The sequence below is a fragment of the Arachis hypogaea genome, chromosome 15 (genome assembly GCF_003086295.3).
Source record: "Arachis hypogaea cultivar Tifrunner chromosome 15, arahy.Tifrunner.gnm2.J5K5, whole genome shotgun sequence".
NCBI lineage: Eukaryota > Viridiplantae > Streptophyta > Magnoliopsida > Fabales > Fabaceae > Arachis > Arachis hypogaea.
In genome coordinates this window covers 133469503-133487478 of record NC_092050.1, presented here as the reverse complement: position 1 = coordinate 133487478, position 17976 = coordinate 133469503, and the positions used below count along the sequence as shown (strand labels likewise).

General features: G+C 32.5%; 1 protein-coding gene across 1 annotated transcript; it reads left to right on the top strand.

Moving 5' to 3' along the window:
* The first annotated feature begins 10780 nt into the window (after positions 1 to 10780).
* On the top strand, positions 10781 to 16558 carry LOC112750768 (potassium transporter 8). Its single transcript, XM_025799612.3, has 8 exons — positions 10781 to 11580; positions 11698 to 12202; positions 12308 to 12361; positions 13958 to 14218; positions 14316 to 14368; positions 14541 to 14664; positions 14763 to 15017; positions 15213 to 16558. Exons 1-8 carry the CDS (start codon positions 11539 to 11541, stop codon positions 16268 to 16270), a joined length of 2352 nt encoding a protein of 783 aa, XP_025655397.1. The 5' UTR covers positions 10781 to 11538; the 3' UTR covers positions 16271 to 16558.
* The last annotated feature ends 1418 nt before the right edge of the window (positions 16559 to 17976 follow it).

Genomic DNA, 17976 nt, shown 5'->3' with positions numbered 1-17976 from the left:
TCTTCAACAATGAATTGGATATACTGAGAATAGAAAAAAAATCACTTTGGTTATTCAAGGATTACATCCTTCATGTTAAATAGTGAAAAGAGGCTGATCAGATAGAAGAGACTCTGATTTGCAGGTTCCCAATATAGATGTAATTTTGGGGCTTACCTAAGAGCTTTAAAACTATAGAGGCGGGGAGGAAACTTGGAGGAAGTGTTGAAAGGGTGATTGATGCTGGATTTTTTGAGGTAAAGGGAAAGTCGAGAATATTAAAAGTAAAAATAGAAATAGAGGTTGACAAAAGGATTAGAGACGCCTCAAAATAATGGGGCTAAATCAGCAAAATGTTGAAGTGGGACTTAGGTATGAACCTTAGGAATATTCTACACTTATTATGAAAGGATGGGACATAATGCGAAACATTGTCAAGTGCTAATGGGTGATTCTAAAGAGGGTAATGAAAAATAGGACTGTGTTGGAGAATGGGCGAGAGAGGATCAAGTCGGCAAGAGGGTAGTTAACATAGAAGAAGATCAAAATCATACAGCAGACTCAACCAACAATGCCAAAAACTCAAATAGAAAAAAGCCAGAGCCAGCTTGGCTAGTCAATTGCTTCTCAAATCTCTCAGTGAGTGAAAATAGAAATAAGGGAGAGCAAGTAAAATATGGAAATAACCAGCCAGAAAAAACAGAGAGCATGAGGATGGAGGATAATGCAGGGGGAGTCGATCCAATAATTGAGGTAGCAGATTCTTAAACGGTTCTCACTAACATAACCATACCAATAAACATGGAGATGAATAGAAGTAGGGAGGAAGTGCAGCCAGGGTGTCCTAACACTAAGCAAAACTTGAAAAATGGCGAGAAGAAAAGTTGATGAATACGCTCAAATCATTGGTGCAAAACGTGCCAATGATGATAAAGAAAATGATGCTAATCCAAGGAGAATTTGTGTGGAGATGAATCAACTGAATGTCACTAAGATGGAGGATGCCAGCCATCAAATGGCATCCAAAGAGCCATGAGACTACTAATATGAAATTGTCAGAGTTTGGAGAGACCCCTGACAATTCATAACCTTAAAGAGATTAATAAATCCCACTCCCCTGAGATTATTTTTTAAGTGAAAGCAAAAATCAATCTCGACAAGTAGAGTCAAAGATGAGAGACTATAATTTAACAAAGTGGCGTATAGTGGATCCAAATGGAAGGACTGGTGGCTTGATTTTAGCATGGAAGAAAGGGATTGATGTTGATATTGTAGAGGCAGAGGAATTCTATATATAGCAGCAAGAATCAAAGATAATTGCATGAGAGAGAGCTAGTTATTCATTGGTGTGCATTTGAGCCACAATGATCAACTTAGAAGCGTACCATACGATACTATTTCAGCAATGATCTAACAACATTGTGGGAAAGTTGTCGTTGCTAGAGACTTCAATGCAATAACTAGTCCTAATGAAAAGGAAAGAGGAGGTGAAAAATTCCCAACATCTATTACAAATTTTAATTATTTTGTTGGAGGAAATATGCTGGTAGATCTTGAAATGGTTGGTAGAAGGTACACTTGGAGTAATCAGAGGAGGGGGAGGAGCTAATCCAGGAGAGATTAGATAGATCCCAGCATCGGAAGAATGGATGCAGCAATATACAAATCCAATAGTACTTCGACTCTCAAAAACGGGATCAGATCATGCTCCTTTACTACTGGACTCTTATCCTCAGACTGAGAGATCAAAATGCAAATTTAAATTTTAAGATCGGTGGTGTGATTTGGAGGAAGTTAGACACTTAATATGCTTGGAAGACTTCTTTTGAGGGTTTGGCTATGTATGTAGTGGCTGAAAAAATCAAATTATGTCGGCACAAGCTTGTCCAATGGCAACAAAGCAGCAATTCCAATTCTAAAAAAGCCATTGACCAACTAACTACTACCTTAGAAGAGCTTCGAGTAGGAAGGTATTTAGGGAGGTACTGATTTGCTTGAGCTAGAACAGAAGTTAGAGGAAGCCGTGCTTAATTAAGAATGCTACTGGAAAGAAAAAGCCATGATTAATGGCTCAAGGAAGGCGATAGAAATACCACCTTTTTTCACCGGAAATTCAAATGCCGAACCAGAAGAAATAAGATATAGAGATTAATTGGCCCGAATGGAGAGACAGCTTCCACTCATCAAGGAATAAAAACCATTACAGAGGAATATTTTCGAGGAATTTTCACTTCTTTAAACCAAGCAGACGTAGAACCTTATTTTGAGGACTCTGAGTCTAAGGTTACAGCTCTCATGAACCGAAGGTTTCAAAGACCTGTATCTATTGAAGAGGTGAAACGTGCCACCTTCAATATTCACCCTCAGAGTGCTCCGGAAGATGATGGTATGACGGCCAGATTTTTTCAGAGGTATTGGGACATCGTTGGGGGCGGATATTTATAGGGCTATTCGTTGTTTTTTTGGAGGAGGAAGAATTCTGAAGAGGTTTAATCACACTCAAATTTGTCTGATCTCCAAGACCACTGATGCTAGCTACATGAGTCAGGTAAGGCCGATTAGCCTATCTACAATTATGTATAAGATTATCTCAAAAGTTCTGGTCCATAGACTACAAAAGTATATGCATTTCTTAGTGAGTCCTAATCAAAGTGCTTTTATTAAAGGGCGTTTAATTTCTGACAATATTCTTATAGCACATGAATGTATGCACTATCTAAAAACTAAGAGGACTGGTTTTGAGTCTGAAATGGCTATCAAATTAGACATGAGTAAAGCATATGACAGAGTTAAATGGAGGTTTTTGTGGTTCGTTATGGGTAAACTTGGTTTTGAAACAAGGTGGATTGATTGGTTTCGTGAACTTGTATCAACTGTTTCTTATTTTGTTATTGTGGAAGGGTAACCCTTTGGCTATTTTAAGCCAGAAAGAGGTATCCGGCAGGGTGACCCTCTTTTTTCCTATTTTTTCTTATTCTGTGCAGAAGAATTCTCTTTTTTTGCTACACAAAATAAAACAAAATAGACAGGTTCCAGGTATTTAGGTTAATCGGCGGTGTCCTACCATAAATCACTTATTATTTGCGGATGATTCCATTCTTTTCTATAATATTTCAGAGAATAACTATGACAATATTTTTAACTTGCTAAACTCATCTGAAGGATTTAGTGGTCAACAGATCAATTTGGATAAATCAAAAGTATTCTTTAGTAATAACACTCTTCCCTCCATTTGAGCTCATGTGACAGGCAAATTAAATATCCACCATATTGGAGTTCAAGACAAATATTTGGGACTTCCTTCTCTTATTCACGTCTAAAAGATAAACCTTTAGTGAAATTAAGGAGAAGGTAAGATAGAAGGTTCACAGATGACAGTGAAATTTATTATCAATAGGAGGCAAGCAGGTTTTATTAAGAGCAGTTGGTGAGGCAGTGTCAATTTATACACTCTCTCACTACAACAAAATTGTCATTTAGCGGCGGTTCCTGGAGCCGTTTAGCAGCGGTTTTGAACCGCCGCAAAATATTTTGCGGCGGTTTAATGAAACGCCGGAAGATGGGGCGCGGCTAAACGGATAGCGGCGGTTTTATTCAACCGCTGGAATAACCGCCGCTAAACGTCTATCAATTTTGCGGCGGGTTGCAAACCATCGCTAAATAACAACTAAACGAAAACATCATTTGTTTTGCAGCGGTTCTAAACCGTTGCTAAATTTCAGTTCCATTCATAGTTATTAGAATCAAACTGACCGGTGGTCCAATCCAATAGACCCACAACGTGTGGATCACTGTAGAATATCAACTCTATGTAAACCTTCCACAAATGAAGAAGGCAGGGCTCGAACCTGGAACCTGGAAGAAGGAAAAGCTTTAACAATGTCATGTTACCACCAAGCCAAATGACTCTTCGATGTATATAGCGCTAATAATTATATAGATGATTGATTGGTTTTCATATAAAAATATTTTTATTCTATTTAGTATTTAATTTTGATAAAAACATTAATTAATTTTGAATTTAGTTATTATGAATTCTTATATCTAAGAATACAAGTTAAGATTGTTATTAAAAAAATTTTAAATTTTTTATTTTAATAAATGCTCAACAAATCATTAAAATAAAAAATTTAAAATTTAAAATTATAATTTTGGTAAAATTATAAAGTTTTGAATTTTTAATGATTTGTGGAAAATATTTTTAATTATTAATTTTTCGCTAGGTCAATACGATGTTGGAGAGAAATTTTGATTTTTTATTATAAGAGTTACGTTGATTCCCTTAATTTAATGATTTGGGTCACAAGTTTACATGTTTATCTACTCTTAGAGTTTCGTGATTTATGTTTAGTAAGGCATAACTTCAAAGAAGAGTAACTTTAATATATGCTCGTTACAACTTTATTTTAACTTTATAAAATCAGCCTATGACTATATTTTCTTATTTTACATTTATGTTTGAATACAAATTTAAATGACAATAAAGTAAACGAAAAAATCTTATTGGTAAATTTGTTCACATGAGTTAACATATATAGCTTATTTAATTTGTAAAATTTTTTTACGTAAAACGGATCTAAAAAAAGTGTTACGAAATTAAGTAACAATGATTAAACCATATGTAGGCTAAAATAGTAGTCTTAAATTAACTAGATTATATCCAGATGGTTGTTATTAAAGGAAGGGAGCCACTTAGATAAAGACGCTTAAAACGTCTTTTTTTAAAGATGTTTTTAAGTAATTAAAATTCAATACATATAATTGATTAAACTATGTTATTTTTATCAAAATTAAATCAGATAAATTGATTTGGCCAAAAAATCAATAAATTATACCTTAAACCGGTCTAAATTAATATTTTTTATAAAAAATAATTACAATATTTCTATTATAAAAATTGTCTAAAATATTCTTTTATATATAAATATATTTTAAGAATCCTAAATTCTAATATTTTTTCCTTTTTTTTTGTATCGTTATAGGGTTAGAATTTAAGATTTTTAAAATTAAAAAATATATATAATAAAAATATTTTACTCATTTTCTATAATAAGATTATTGTAGTCATTTTTTATAAAAAAATATTAATTTAAATCGGTTCAAGGTTTGATTTATCAATTTTTTGACCAAATCAATTTGTCTGATCTTTGACAAAAATAATATAGTTTAATCAATTATATGTATTAATTGTTAGTTAATAACAAATATCTTTAAAAAAAGACGTTTTAAGCATCTTTATCGGAGTGTCTCCCTTAAAGGAAACCAATGAAATATGTCGTTATACGCATTTTGCGGCGATTGAAATAAAAACCGCTGCTAAATACAATCCTGATTGAAGCATCGCTGCTAACCGCCGCGATATGCGCCGCAATATGTCATTTGGCGGCGGTTCAAAAAAAAAATCACCGCTAAATACAATCCTGATTGCAGCCTCGTCTCTAACTGTCGCGATCTGTAACGATTTGTTGTAGTGTCTTGTTTTAAATTACCGGACACTTTATTGTCTGAAATTCATAGTGTCTTGACAAATTTTTGGTGGGGTCAGAGAGGTAACGAGAGGCGTATGGCTTGGATCAGCTGGAACCAAACGACACGGCCAAAAAGGGAGGGAGGTCTTGGTTTTAAAGATATTAAAGCCCAAAACCTAGCTTTACTAGGCAAGCAATTTTGGCGAATCACAACAAAACCTCAATCTATTCTAGCTCAGATATACAGGGAGAAGTACTATAGATATAGTAATTTAATGAATGCTGAATCAGGAAGCTCACCTTCGTGGGGATGGCGGAGTATGTTAGAGGGCAGAAAGGCTATTGAGAAAGGCCATAATTGGAAAGTAGGTTCCAGCTCTACAGTTCGAATAATTTCTGACCTGTGCCTCCTCCATATCCAATGAACATTGCTCCTGAAATGATGCGCTAGTCAGCACATATAGGTTAGGGACTTATTGATAGAAAACAGAGAATAAAAATAGGACATATTAAATGAAGTTTTTCCACCTGAAGTTAGAAGTAGAATCCAATCAATTAAGCCATGAGAAGGGGAAGATGTTCTACAATGGTCCCTCAACAAATCCAGATCGTATGATGTGGCTTCGGGCTATCAGATAGCATACCAATTTTTTCATGCAGAGCCAGAAATAGATCTTGGAGAGAATCCAAGTACCTCAGTTTGGAAAGATCTCTAGAAGAGAATGCTTCCTCACAAAGTCTAAATTTTCATTTGGAATGCCTTTACGAATGGATACCGGTCTTATCTCTTCTTCACTGATGATTCCCTTCCACAAGCCCTAACTACCTGAGATGTCAAATGGAAGAAGAAACCATTAATCATTACCTTACCCAATGCCCTAGATCGAAGATCTTTTGAGAGTAGAGTCCTTTCAATGCAAACATCATCAACCACAACTTCACAAGCTTCCGTCAATAGTGAAAAGTGTCACTGTTAGCGTTGCAAGGTAGATATGGAGGTGAGAGAAAGGTAGAACTTTTACCTTGTCTTTGTTGGAATGTTTGGAAAGTAAGAAATAAACTAATCTTCGAGAATCAGAGCTCAAATCCAATGAAAATTTACACTGCTTCGTTGAGATTAATTGGAGAAGAACTAAGTCTATTCGTTAATTCTTTTTGACCCACCTTCTTTTTCTTTTTCTATTGTCCTATAACTTGGATAAATATTTACTCATTTTTAATGAATAAATTTATTGTCTTTGAAAAAAAATTCTAATTGTTTCATTTTTCCAGTGACCTGATTTAAAAGTATTAGCAAGTATGCTAACATTTTATAGTATATAATAATTTAGTAGGGTATTCATTTTTAAATGCTTATTATATTTTGTTGTAGACTGGTATAATATTATCGAAAAAAAATTAAATGCTCTTAGAATATCAATGGTTCAATAATTTCAATAATTTAAGTCATTAATTGACTAAAGTTTAGGTCAAATAAATTAACTTCTCTAATTGAAGGTTGATTTAAAAATAATTATTGACTTTCCTTTCTTTATTATACTCAATATTTTAATGATGAAATCTAACAATCATAATTAATTTTCTAAAAAAATAAATAACTTCCTTAATAATTTAGTCTAATAATCTTAATAAACAAAAAAAAGTTACAGAAAATCACCTAAAAATAAAAAAATTCGGTACTCAAATAACAACTAATCTAAAATTGGTTAAAATAATTTATTTTTTCTCGTGATTTTTCTAATATGATAGAATACAAATTTTATTTAAAAATTTATTGTTGGTTAATAAATTTAAGTAGATAAATAAACTAAACACTTAGGTCCTGTTTGGTTTATATCTCTGTCTACTTGACATGGACACGGTACACACAGATGCACATAAAAAACATGTTTTTAGTGTATCTGTTTAGAGTTGGGACACTAAAATACAACCCATAAGCCACATATGTTTTCAATTCTATCCCTGAGTATTTTTTAAAATTTCAATCTTATTCTTTGTCCTAATCCTCATAACTCTCTTTCTCCTTCTCTTTCTCCCTTTTTAGTTTCTTCCACCTTCTAACTACTGCCTTCTTCTTTCACCATTGTTTCCGCCGCTACTATTGCCGTTGTCACTACCTCCCTCTTTTGCCTCTCTCTCTCTCTCTCTCTCTCTCTCTCTCCATCATCTCCCTCTCCATCGCCGTCGTGTTTTCAACCGCCTCTCTTCCTCCTTCGCCTGCGTCGACGCCTCCAAATCTGTATTCGTCATTGCCCTTTTCACTCGTTGTCCACTGCATTGCCCTCCGTCATCACTGTCGTCATCCCCTGTTGTCGTGCGCTTTATCTCCAGATCTACCTTAGCCAGCCTCTTTTCTCCGTCGTTCGTGTCAACGCCTCCAGATCTGTCTTCTCCCGCCTCTCTTTCTCTTTGGCTCGCGCCGGCGCTGATGCCTTCGTCGTCTCTCCCTCGCATCTTGCTTTCTTTTCTTGTCTTTTTTTTGTGTCCATTATTCTTTCTTACTTAGTATATTTTGTTCAAATTTTCTTTTTTTTTTTGTTTGAATCTGTTTTAAATTTTTATATATAAAAAAGTATTAATTTGATTATTTAATTAGAAATTTTGGTAATAATTCACAGTTATTTAGATTGAAGTTGAAAAGTTAATGACAGTAATGATGAAAAATAATGTTGGTAGCAAGGACGGACCTTAGGGGGGACGAATGTAGGCCTCGGCCCCCCAACTTTTTTAAAAAAAGATTAATAGTAATAAGTTATTAAGTATGATTTAATTTTTTTAAAAATTTATTTAGTATTTAGTCTAATATAAATAAAAGTCTAGCCTAACCTAAATATTAATAATTTCTAATATCTAAAAAAGTAAGTAATAATATTAAAAAAATCTGAAAAGATATTATTACTAATATTTTTTAATTAAATAAAATTTTTCAAATCTCATAAAGTAAATTTTTTTTCTTCTTGTGAGCGTCCTTCTTGATTTATTTGGTATTAATTCTCTCTGCTTTAACTATTACAACTGAGAGATCTTTTTAGCGATGAATATTGTGAAGAATAACTCATAAACAAAATGAAAGGTTAATTTATTGCTAATTGTCTTTTAATTATATTGAAAAGAAAATTGTTGAAAAATTTAACACAAATTCTATTATCGATAAATTTTATGATACAAAAAATCGATCACTTCGTTAATAAAAAGTACATACATATTTTTTGTACTTTAAAATATATTCTCTATCGATACATTTTTGTAATACATTTTACATTATATAATTTTTTGTATAATTTTTTAATATTATATATGTTATTGGCCCCTCCAGAGTAATATTTCTGGATCCGTCCCTGGTTGGTAGGGTGTTGCAGTAAATACAACAAGAGTAAATATGACATTTGGTTCTGTCTTTGTGTAAAGATATTATCTAAACACTGCCTTAGTCAATACAAGTTAATTTAAAGTAATTAAATTCTTAAACCAATTTGAGTTGGTGATTGATCCCATTCAATAACTATTGGGATTTGAATTTCGTCGATTGTATACAATAAGTTAACCATCATTGATTAATAAAAAAATTTTAAATAAAATTCAGATTTACGATAAATTAATCATCGAACTGAAAAATACTATAAAAAGAATTAAATTCTTTAATTAATAGTATCAAATTCTAATATTGAAAATTAGAAATAATTCATTAAAATTTCAAGCGTTTTAAAGAATCCATGCTTTGTAATAATTAAAACTTGGATGCCAATAATTCAAAAAGAAGAAAAATAAATGAAAAAGTAAATAAAAAAAAACATAGAAATTAGATAGTGGAATACCCGGATGAAGCTTTCTTTCACTCTCACTTTCCCTACCTATGACCCGTCTTCATCATCAACCATAATACATACCACTTCATATCATTCATCATCTCTCTCTCTCTCACCACACACAGCCATCTGTACTTAAAAAAAAAAAAAAAACCACAGTTAAATCTTTCACGAATCACGACCCACAAAAAATTAGAATAATGCTAAGCAAGCAAAATATTATAGACGATAACTAAAAATATATTATTAATAATATTTATACTTATGAAAGAGTATAAATCATTTTTTAGATTTAATTGATATAATTAATTTTTTTATAATTAATTTATTATTTAATTATACTAAAAATTAATTCTAAATTTAATGTGAATTAAATTTTTAAAAATATTCTTTCACTATTATTACATTAATAATTTTATTTTTTTTTCAAATAAAATTTTTAAATTTTGATATTTTTAATCCTAAAAAAAAATCTTAAATCACCTCATACATTTTATAAAAAATAAAAATATCTTAAATCTAATTAATCTATATTTATTGAAAATTAAAAACATCCAAAATCATTAATTTTTGACCTACAAAATAAAATAATAAATAATAAATTAACACCAACTCATTAATTATAGATATTATGTATTTAAAATTATAAATGCTATATATATAAAATTATGAATGTTAAGTTAAAAATTTTAATAAATTCTACTATACAATTTATATTTAATATATAAACTATTAAAAAATAAAAAATAAAATATAAACAAAAATTAAGAAATAAATTTTTAAAAATAATTATTAACTCGTTATATTAAAACTAATAAATAAGCATACATATGAATATTAAATAAAAAATATTAAAATAATTAAAATTATGATTCATTAGTATACATATGAGATAATAATTTAAAAAAATAATAAGATATATAGTTTAAAATTTGATAATATTAATTATAAAAATGTATTAATTATAGATATCATATGTATAAAATTATGAATGTTATTAATATAAAATTATAGATGTTATGAATAAATTTATTAATTGAATAAATTAATTTAAGTATTTGATATTTTTTTAAAATCTAATTATTATGATAAAATTTGAAAATATTTGTATTAAAAAATCAGAATAAATTATTATTTTATTTTAAAAAATATGAAATAAATATTACGTAAGTGAGACAACAAATTAGTAATTATAAAAAAATAATTAAAAATAATGACAATTGAAATTTAGATTACTCTAATCTCTACGATATTACATAAGTACAGTGAAATAATAAGAAAACAATAAATTAGTAGTTACAAAAAAAAATTAATTATTAATAATATTTGAAGTATATTATTATGATTAGTTTTTAATGTAATAATATATATAAAAATTAAATTATAAAATATCTTATTAATATATGATATGTTACATCTTAATAGTAAGAAATATAATGTAATAAATTAAATGATAAAAAAATGAGATAAAAAGATCAAAATATAAAAAAGTTATATAAATAAAGTCAAATTAAAAAAATTTTGACTGGTTGAATTATTTTGGTTTCAAATTTTTTTCCAAAAAATATTATTCTCTCTAGAATCTTCTACGTGGCTCTCTCACTCTACTCACTCAACTGTAAACTCAACTAAGCCACGACAAGAGCATCAGAAGCAATTTTTTAATATTAAAAAAAAAATTGAAAGTGAAAAAACAAATACACAGCTATAGTTCCTAAAAAACTCACCGTCATCTTCACCTTTCACTATGAAACAAAAGTAACTGCTTCTCTCTCTCTCTTGCATGTACACACACATTCCACCAGTTACTCATTCATTATTCTAATCTCAACCTCTTCAAGAAACTCCCAGACACATTTTCCTCGTTATGCACCACTATTCTCTAAATTCCTTGGCGCTTGTGTTTCGTGTTTCTTCTTCCTTTGTCTGCATTTGTCCCTCTTGACCCACCAAAAAGAAAAGAAAAAGAAAACTCTTTTTTATATATACATGTATTGAATTAAAAACAAAAGAAGAAAAGAAAGAAGAGGGTGTTGTTGTGGTGGGAGGAGGATAGATAGAAGAAAAAAGTTGTTGGATTTATAGTACACCAACACCATCACCAAAGCCACTTTTTGTCCCTTGATTTCTCTATTTTATTTTTAATTTGTTGGTTTACTTGTTTGTTTTGGTGCTTGGGTGGGTGTTAATTCATGAAAAGGGATCCTCTTTTTGTTCATGCCCATTAACTACTTGATGAAATGAAATGAGTGCTGTGTGGTTCTGAGAAAAGGATTAATCCCATCATGGATCTTGAGTCTGTGATCTACAACAAGAACCCAATTAAGGTAAGGCATGTATGTGCCATGTGCCATGTGCCATCATCATCATGTTATTCGTATTCATAGGGTTATTGTTATTGGGAAATCTTAAAGAACGTGTTTTTCAAATTATTATTGTTGCAGGAGCAATCATGGAAAACAGTGTTGACTTTGGCTTATCAAAGCTTGGGAGTTGTCTATGGTGACTTGAGCACTTCACCACTCTATGTGTACAAGAGCACCTTTGCTGAGGATATTCAGCATTCAGAGACCAATGAAGAAATCTTTGGAGTGTTGTCCTTTGTGTTTTGGACACTGACATTGATTCCACTTCTCAAGTATGTGTTCATTGTGCTGAGAGCTGATGACAATGGTGAAGGGGGAACTTTTGCTCTCTACTCCTTGCTATGCAGGCATGCCAGGGTGAGCCTCTTGCCTAGCACTCAGCTTGCAGATGAGGATTTAACTCAGTACACCATTGATGGAGGTGGAACTGTTCAAGATAACAAGAAGAGTAATGTTGGGTCGGGATTGAAATTGAAGTCCTTGTTGGAAAAGCACAAGGTTCTCCAAAGGGTGCTTCTTGTTCTGGCCTTGATTGGAACTTGCATGGTTATTGGGGATGGTGTCCTAACACCAGCAATTTCTGGTAATTGAAGTTTTTTTTTTTTAAATTTTTTTCTTCCAAGCATTGAACTTGGTTTATTGGCAACTCATTCTTTTGTAATCTTATTTTGGGGGTTTATTTCTGCAGTTTTTTCTGCTGTCTCTGGTTTGGAGCTTTCCATGTCTAAAGAGCAGCACAGATGTAAGCTCAATTATTTCATCTTTCCTTTGAATTCATGTTTTTTGTCTCTGTAAAATTTTAATGCAGTAATGTTTATATAATCTACTTTGTGTTTCAAGGGAGATTAAGATTTTCAACTACAGCGAAAGGATATTTTGCAAATAAGCATTAAATTGGAGAAAGCTGTGCTATATTTCCCCTTCCCCCCTTTTAATTCAAAGAGAAGATGCTTTATTCAATCATCAAAGTTTTATATATGCAGATATCAAATATGTATATACCTTACAGCTGTAGAAGATAAAACCTATGATATGTTTCGAGTCTGTTTTCCATTATTTTTTCAAACCTGATCAGAGTAGATTTTGAAACTCCTGGGTCTCTGTCATCTGGAACAATTCTAAGGAATATGTTCTCAAATGATTTAGAAAATTTAGAATAGTTCTGATTTGCCTTGTATGTGATGATTCTGCAATTATCTTATTTTGGTATATATGCTGCTAAGATATAAAAATTATTCTAGTTGGGGTATCATGGTAAATATATGCTCCATGCATGAACAAAATCTTATTTTAACTATATGAACCCTTTCCTTTTTATCTTCTTGTTAGTATTTTAATTTAGTGGACCAAAAGGGAGAACCAAAATAACTGCAAGTGCATGCACAATTGTGGGTCCTACAATATAATCAGGGGAAACCTACTTGCCTTGATCAAGTCAAATAAATCTCTTGCTAAAACTTTTATAGGAACACAATTATATTAATTTGATTATACACGTAAAAGAAAAAGGTTCACATAAATTATGTGGCTAAGATGTAAACCACTAATCAAGAGTATCAATTATATAAAAATAGTTACTTAATAAAGTTAAAACTTTCATTAGTTATGATGAGATCATACTAAGGTAAAATGCATTGTTTGTTTATGATAAGACTTTAAATACTCTCCTGTGGACCAATCTTTTGAGAAGTTATTTAATTGGATATAAAATTAGGTATGGCCACTATTAGAGTTGTCATGAATAGTATATGCAATTCCACTAATGATGCATAAACAATGATTATTCATAGTGCTTGTGAAGCAAATCTAGACCTAATTCTGACCTACTTCGAAGCACTGCAGATGATGAAAAATACTAAATTAAGTCACTCTTTTGTCCTTGGATTATCTGAATTTGTATTTGTATCATCATTCTTTTGTTTAATAGAAAGTTATTTGAATCACTAATAGTATAATTATGATAAAGCTTAGGTAAACCTTTTCCTTTTATGCACCCTAATTGCTTATGATTTTTCTTTTCCACCCTTCTATTGTCTTCTGTATTCTCATCAAATGAATTTCTCTTGTAAGGTCAAGTCTACACTTGTTACTCATGGATCACTAAAATATGCTTTTGATGTGAATATATACAATATATGATTGATATTTTAATCCAAAACAGGAACAAGCTTAAAAAAATTTGAATGTTTCCCCTGCTACAACATCCAGGACCAATTAGAAATAGAAAACTTTTTCAAAGAAAAAATAAAGTGAAACCTCTATTAACATTGATAATTTGCTTCCAAACATATTCTCCAAGCACCTCTAATATTTGACTTCTTGATTGTTGGATATGCAGATGTTGAGGTTCCGGTTGCCTGCGTAATACTGCTATTTTTGTTTGCACTTCAACATTACGGGACCCACCGTGTTGGGTGCCTATTTGCACCGGTCGTGCTGACATGGCTGCTATGCATCAGTGCTATTGGAGTTTACAATATCTTCCATTGGAACCCCCATGTTTATCAAGCTCTTTCACCATACTATATGTTCAAATTTCTGAGGAAGACACAAAAGGGAGGGTGGATGTCTTTGGGTGGAATTCTACTGTGTATAACAGGTGTGGAGCAAGTGTAGCAAATTGTTTTCTAAATTTTGTGAATTCTTTAACACATGATTTATCTTTCCCTGATATTTTTATCATTTCGGTGTTCCAGGTTCAGAAGCCATGTATGCTGATCTAGGACACTTTTCACAATTGTCAATCAAGGTAACATGAATTACAATACGCGATGCAAATTCATGAATTGTCTAAATCATAAGAAGATTTTATATAAGCACCATAAATGAAACTAACTTTAAACTCCTCCGTTTCATACACAACTTATTGAACTGCAGCATTTTTTTAAAAATTGCTTTTAACATAAGCCTAATTACTGCAGATAGCTTTCACCTTCTTGGTATATCCTTCCTTGATCCTAGCATATATGGGACAAGCTGCATATCTCTCAAGGCATCACGAAATGGAAAGTGATTATCGAATTGGCTTCTATGTATCTGTACCTCGTAAGTTCTCTTCGATTTCCTCTACAGTTGCGTACTCCAAAAAGCAAAAACTGATAGCATTTTGCTGTTTGGCTTACTTTCTTTTTCACCTTTGTTAGGACTACTTAGATGGCCTGTTCTTGCAATAGCCATACTTCAAGCTGTGGTTGGAAGTCAAGCAGTGATCACAGGAACTTTCTCGATAATTAAACAATGCTCTGCTTTGGGATGCTTTCCCAAAGTCAAGATCATTCATACATCATCAAAGATACATGGCCAGATTTACATTCCAGAGATAAACTGGAGTTTGATGCTGCTTTGCCTAGCTATTGTAGTTGGATTCCGAGATACTAAGCGCATGGGAAATGCTGCAGGTAACATAAAACTATTGGTGATGCAACTGAATATTCTATGCGGCACTGAATGATAGTAGAATAGTCATGCATCATCTTCTTTTACTCTCTTAACCGTACTCATGAATTATGGTTTATGAATACTATCATTTTTATCTTGATCTCGATTAAATTTGATTGTTTTTAACATGTTTTTTGTTTTCTTTGCATGAACAGGGTTGGCTGTGATAACTGTCATGTTGGTGACCACTTGCCTAATGTCTCTAGTTATGATTTTGTGCTGGCATAAAAGTGTTTGGCTCGCCGTTTGCTTTATATTGTTCTTTGGCTCGATTGAAGCGCTCTATTTCTCTGCTTCGCTCATCAAGTTCCTAGAGGGTGCTTGGGTCCCCATTGCCCTCTCATTCATCTTTCTTATTGCCATGTATGTATGGCACTATGGCACACTCAAGAAGTATGAGTTTGATGTTCAAAACAAGGTACCAATCAACTGGCTCCTTGGTTTGGGACCGAATCTTGGAATTGTAAGAGTTAAGGGAATTGGCCTTATACACACTGAGCTAGTATCTGGGATCCCAGCGATTTTCTCGCACTTCGTTACCAATTTGCCTGCTTTCCATCAAGTTGTGATCTTCCTCTGCATCAAATCTGTCCCGGTGCCTCATGTCAGGCCCGAAGAAAGGTTCTTAGTCGGTAGAGTTGGCCCAAAGGAGTATAGGCTTTATAGGTGCATAGCACGGTATGGCTACCGTGATGTTCACAAGGATGACATGGAGTTTGAGAAGGATCTTGTTTGCAGTGTAGCAGAATTCATCCGATCGGACACTTCTGAATACGGCTTAGGACTTGGGAATTTCGAGGATGATACGAAAATGACAGTTGTTGGGACCTCAGCATCAAAGTTGGAGGGTGTTAAAATGTCAATAGACGATGATCAAGAAGACACTTGTCCTCAAGCAGAAGGCACGTCCGAACTCAGGGTGGTTAAGTCTCCTATCATTCGGAAAAGAGTGAGGTTTGTCGTGCCGGATAGTCCACAAATCGATTTGGAAGCAAGGGAGGAGTTGCATGAGCTAATGGAAGCAAAGGAAGCAGGAATGGCATTCATAATGGGACACTCATATGTTAGAGCAAAAAGTGGATCAAGTTGGATAAAGAAAGTTGTTATCAATTATGGGTATGATTTCTTGAGGAGAAATTCTAGAGGACCAACCTATGCTCTAAGTATACCTCATGCATCTACCTTAGAGGTGGGAATGATATATCATGTCTGAATTTTGGGGATACTAAAGTTAATGTAGTTTAGTCTCTTTTTACTCTTTTGTAACTAGAGTGATCTTCTACATATAGGTGATAAAATGGTGGCATTTTGTACAGTCACCCTCCAAGCTTATGATAAGTGCTGCCAACCATTTTCTTTTTTGCTTTGCTTTTCTTTTTCTTTTTCTTTTTGGGTATATAAATAAGCTGTATGGAGGGTGTGCTTAGCTCACCATGTAAGCTTTACTATATAGTCTTAACCATGAATCTTAATTAAAGATCAAGTTCAAACTGTCAAAAAAGAATATTGCTAAGTCAGTGGTTACATTACATTACATGCAGTTGTAGCTTAATTGATGAACTCAAACTCTCAGAATTTGAAAATAGCGGAAAGATATGTATTTAAACTTTTTTTTTTCTAAAGCCGGATAATTTCATTCATGAAATGAAAGAAATGAAATGAAAGAAACATATAGGTAGCATCATATAATAATTTAATAAGAGAAATAAAAGAAGTGATAATTTAATAAGAGAAATAAAAGAAAGTAAAGTGCCCATCAATTAGAAATGTGGGGTTTGTTGAAGTGATAATTTAATAAGAGAAATAAAAGAAAGTAAAGTGCCCATCAATTAGAAATGTGGGGTTTGTTGAAGTTTCTTCTGCAATTTCAAAGTCGATGCCATTATCTCTTTCATATTAGTTGAAACATTATTAAAGATGAATCTGTTCCTAATCTTTCATAAGGATTAGCTCAAAATCACCATCATCATCCTTTGAAAGGAACTATTGGATTGGGTATGTAAGATCTCCATTCTCAAGTTCCACTCAACATAGAAATCAGAGTTTTCAGTGTCCCTTCTAGTAGCTTGTAAGCCCATTTTTTTATCAAATGTCTTTTAATTTCTCACAACGAAAAATGCAATGATTGATTGTTTTTGAAAATTGTAAGCATCTTCGATAGGTGGGTTGAATCGATGGATACAATGATGAAACTTTTGTAGCATTGGAAGCTTTTTATGGAAGCCTCTAAAGAGAAAAATCTTAATCTTCGCTGAGATTTTTAGCTTCCACTTCTCGCCACAAATTTCGTTGTCTCATAATTTTTAGACAAAATTCAATGGGAGAATGTGAAAACCATAAGCCACACGGTACCCAATATTCACTTCATACAAACCATTTTTATTAAGGGTCCAATAAATTTTATCTTCTCCACCCCCAATTGTTGTTGCTAGCACACGTTGACTAGTGTCCTCAGAAAAAATACTTCTAATTAGAGTTTGATTCCACATACCATTAGAAAGTATTAAGTCATTAACCATCAGTGGTTGATTTTGCAGATTGAAAGTTTTAGATGGAGGGACAACACAAAGATGTGGGGAGCAAGCCAAGGATCGCTGAAGATTTGGATACTGGACCCATCACCAACTCGTCAAACCAGCCCCTTTTCAACAACCTTACGCCCTTCCAATATGCTATGCCACCCTCATGAAGGTACTGCTTTGATCTCTGCATTCATTATAGAACTGTATCGAAAATATTTACCTTTGAGGAGTCTAGATAGGAGTGATTGTGGCTGAGAGATAATTTTCCAACATTGTTTTGCTAATAGCACCAAATTATGATCCCCTGGGTCCTTAAAACCTAGTCCACCTTTCAATTTCGATTTTGTCATAGTATCCCAACTAATCCATGCCATTTTTCGCTCTGTACCTTTTTTAC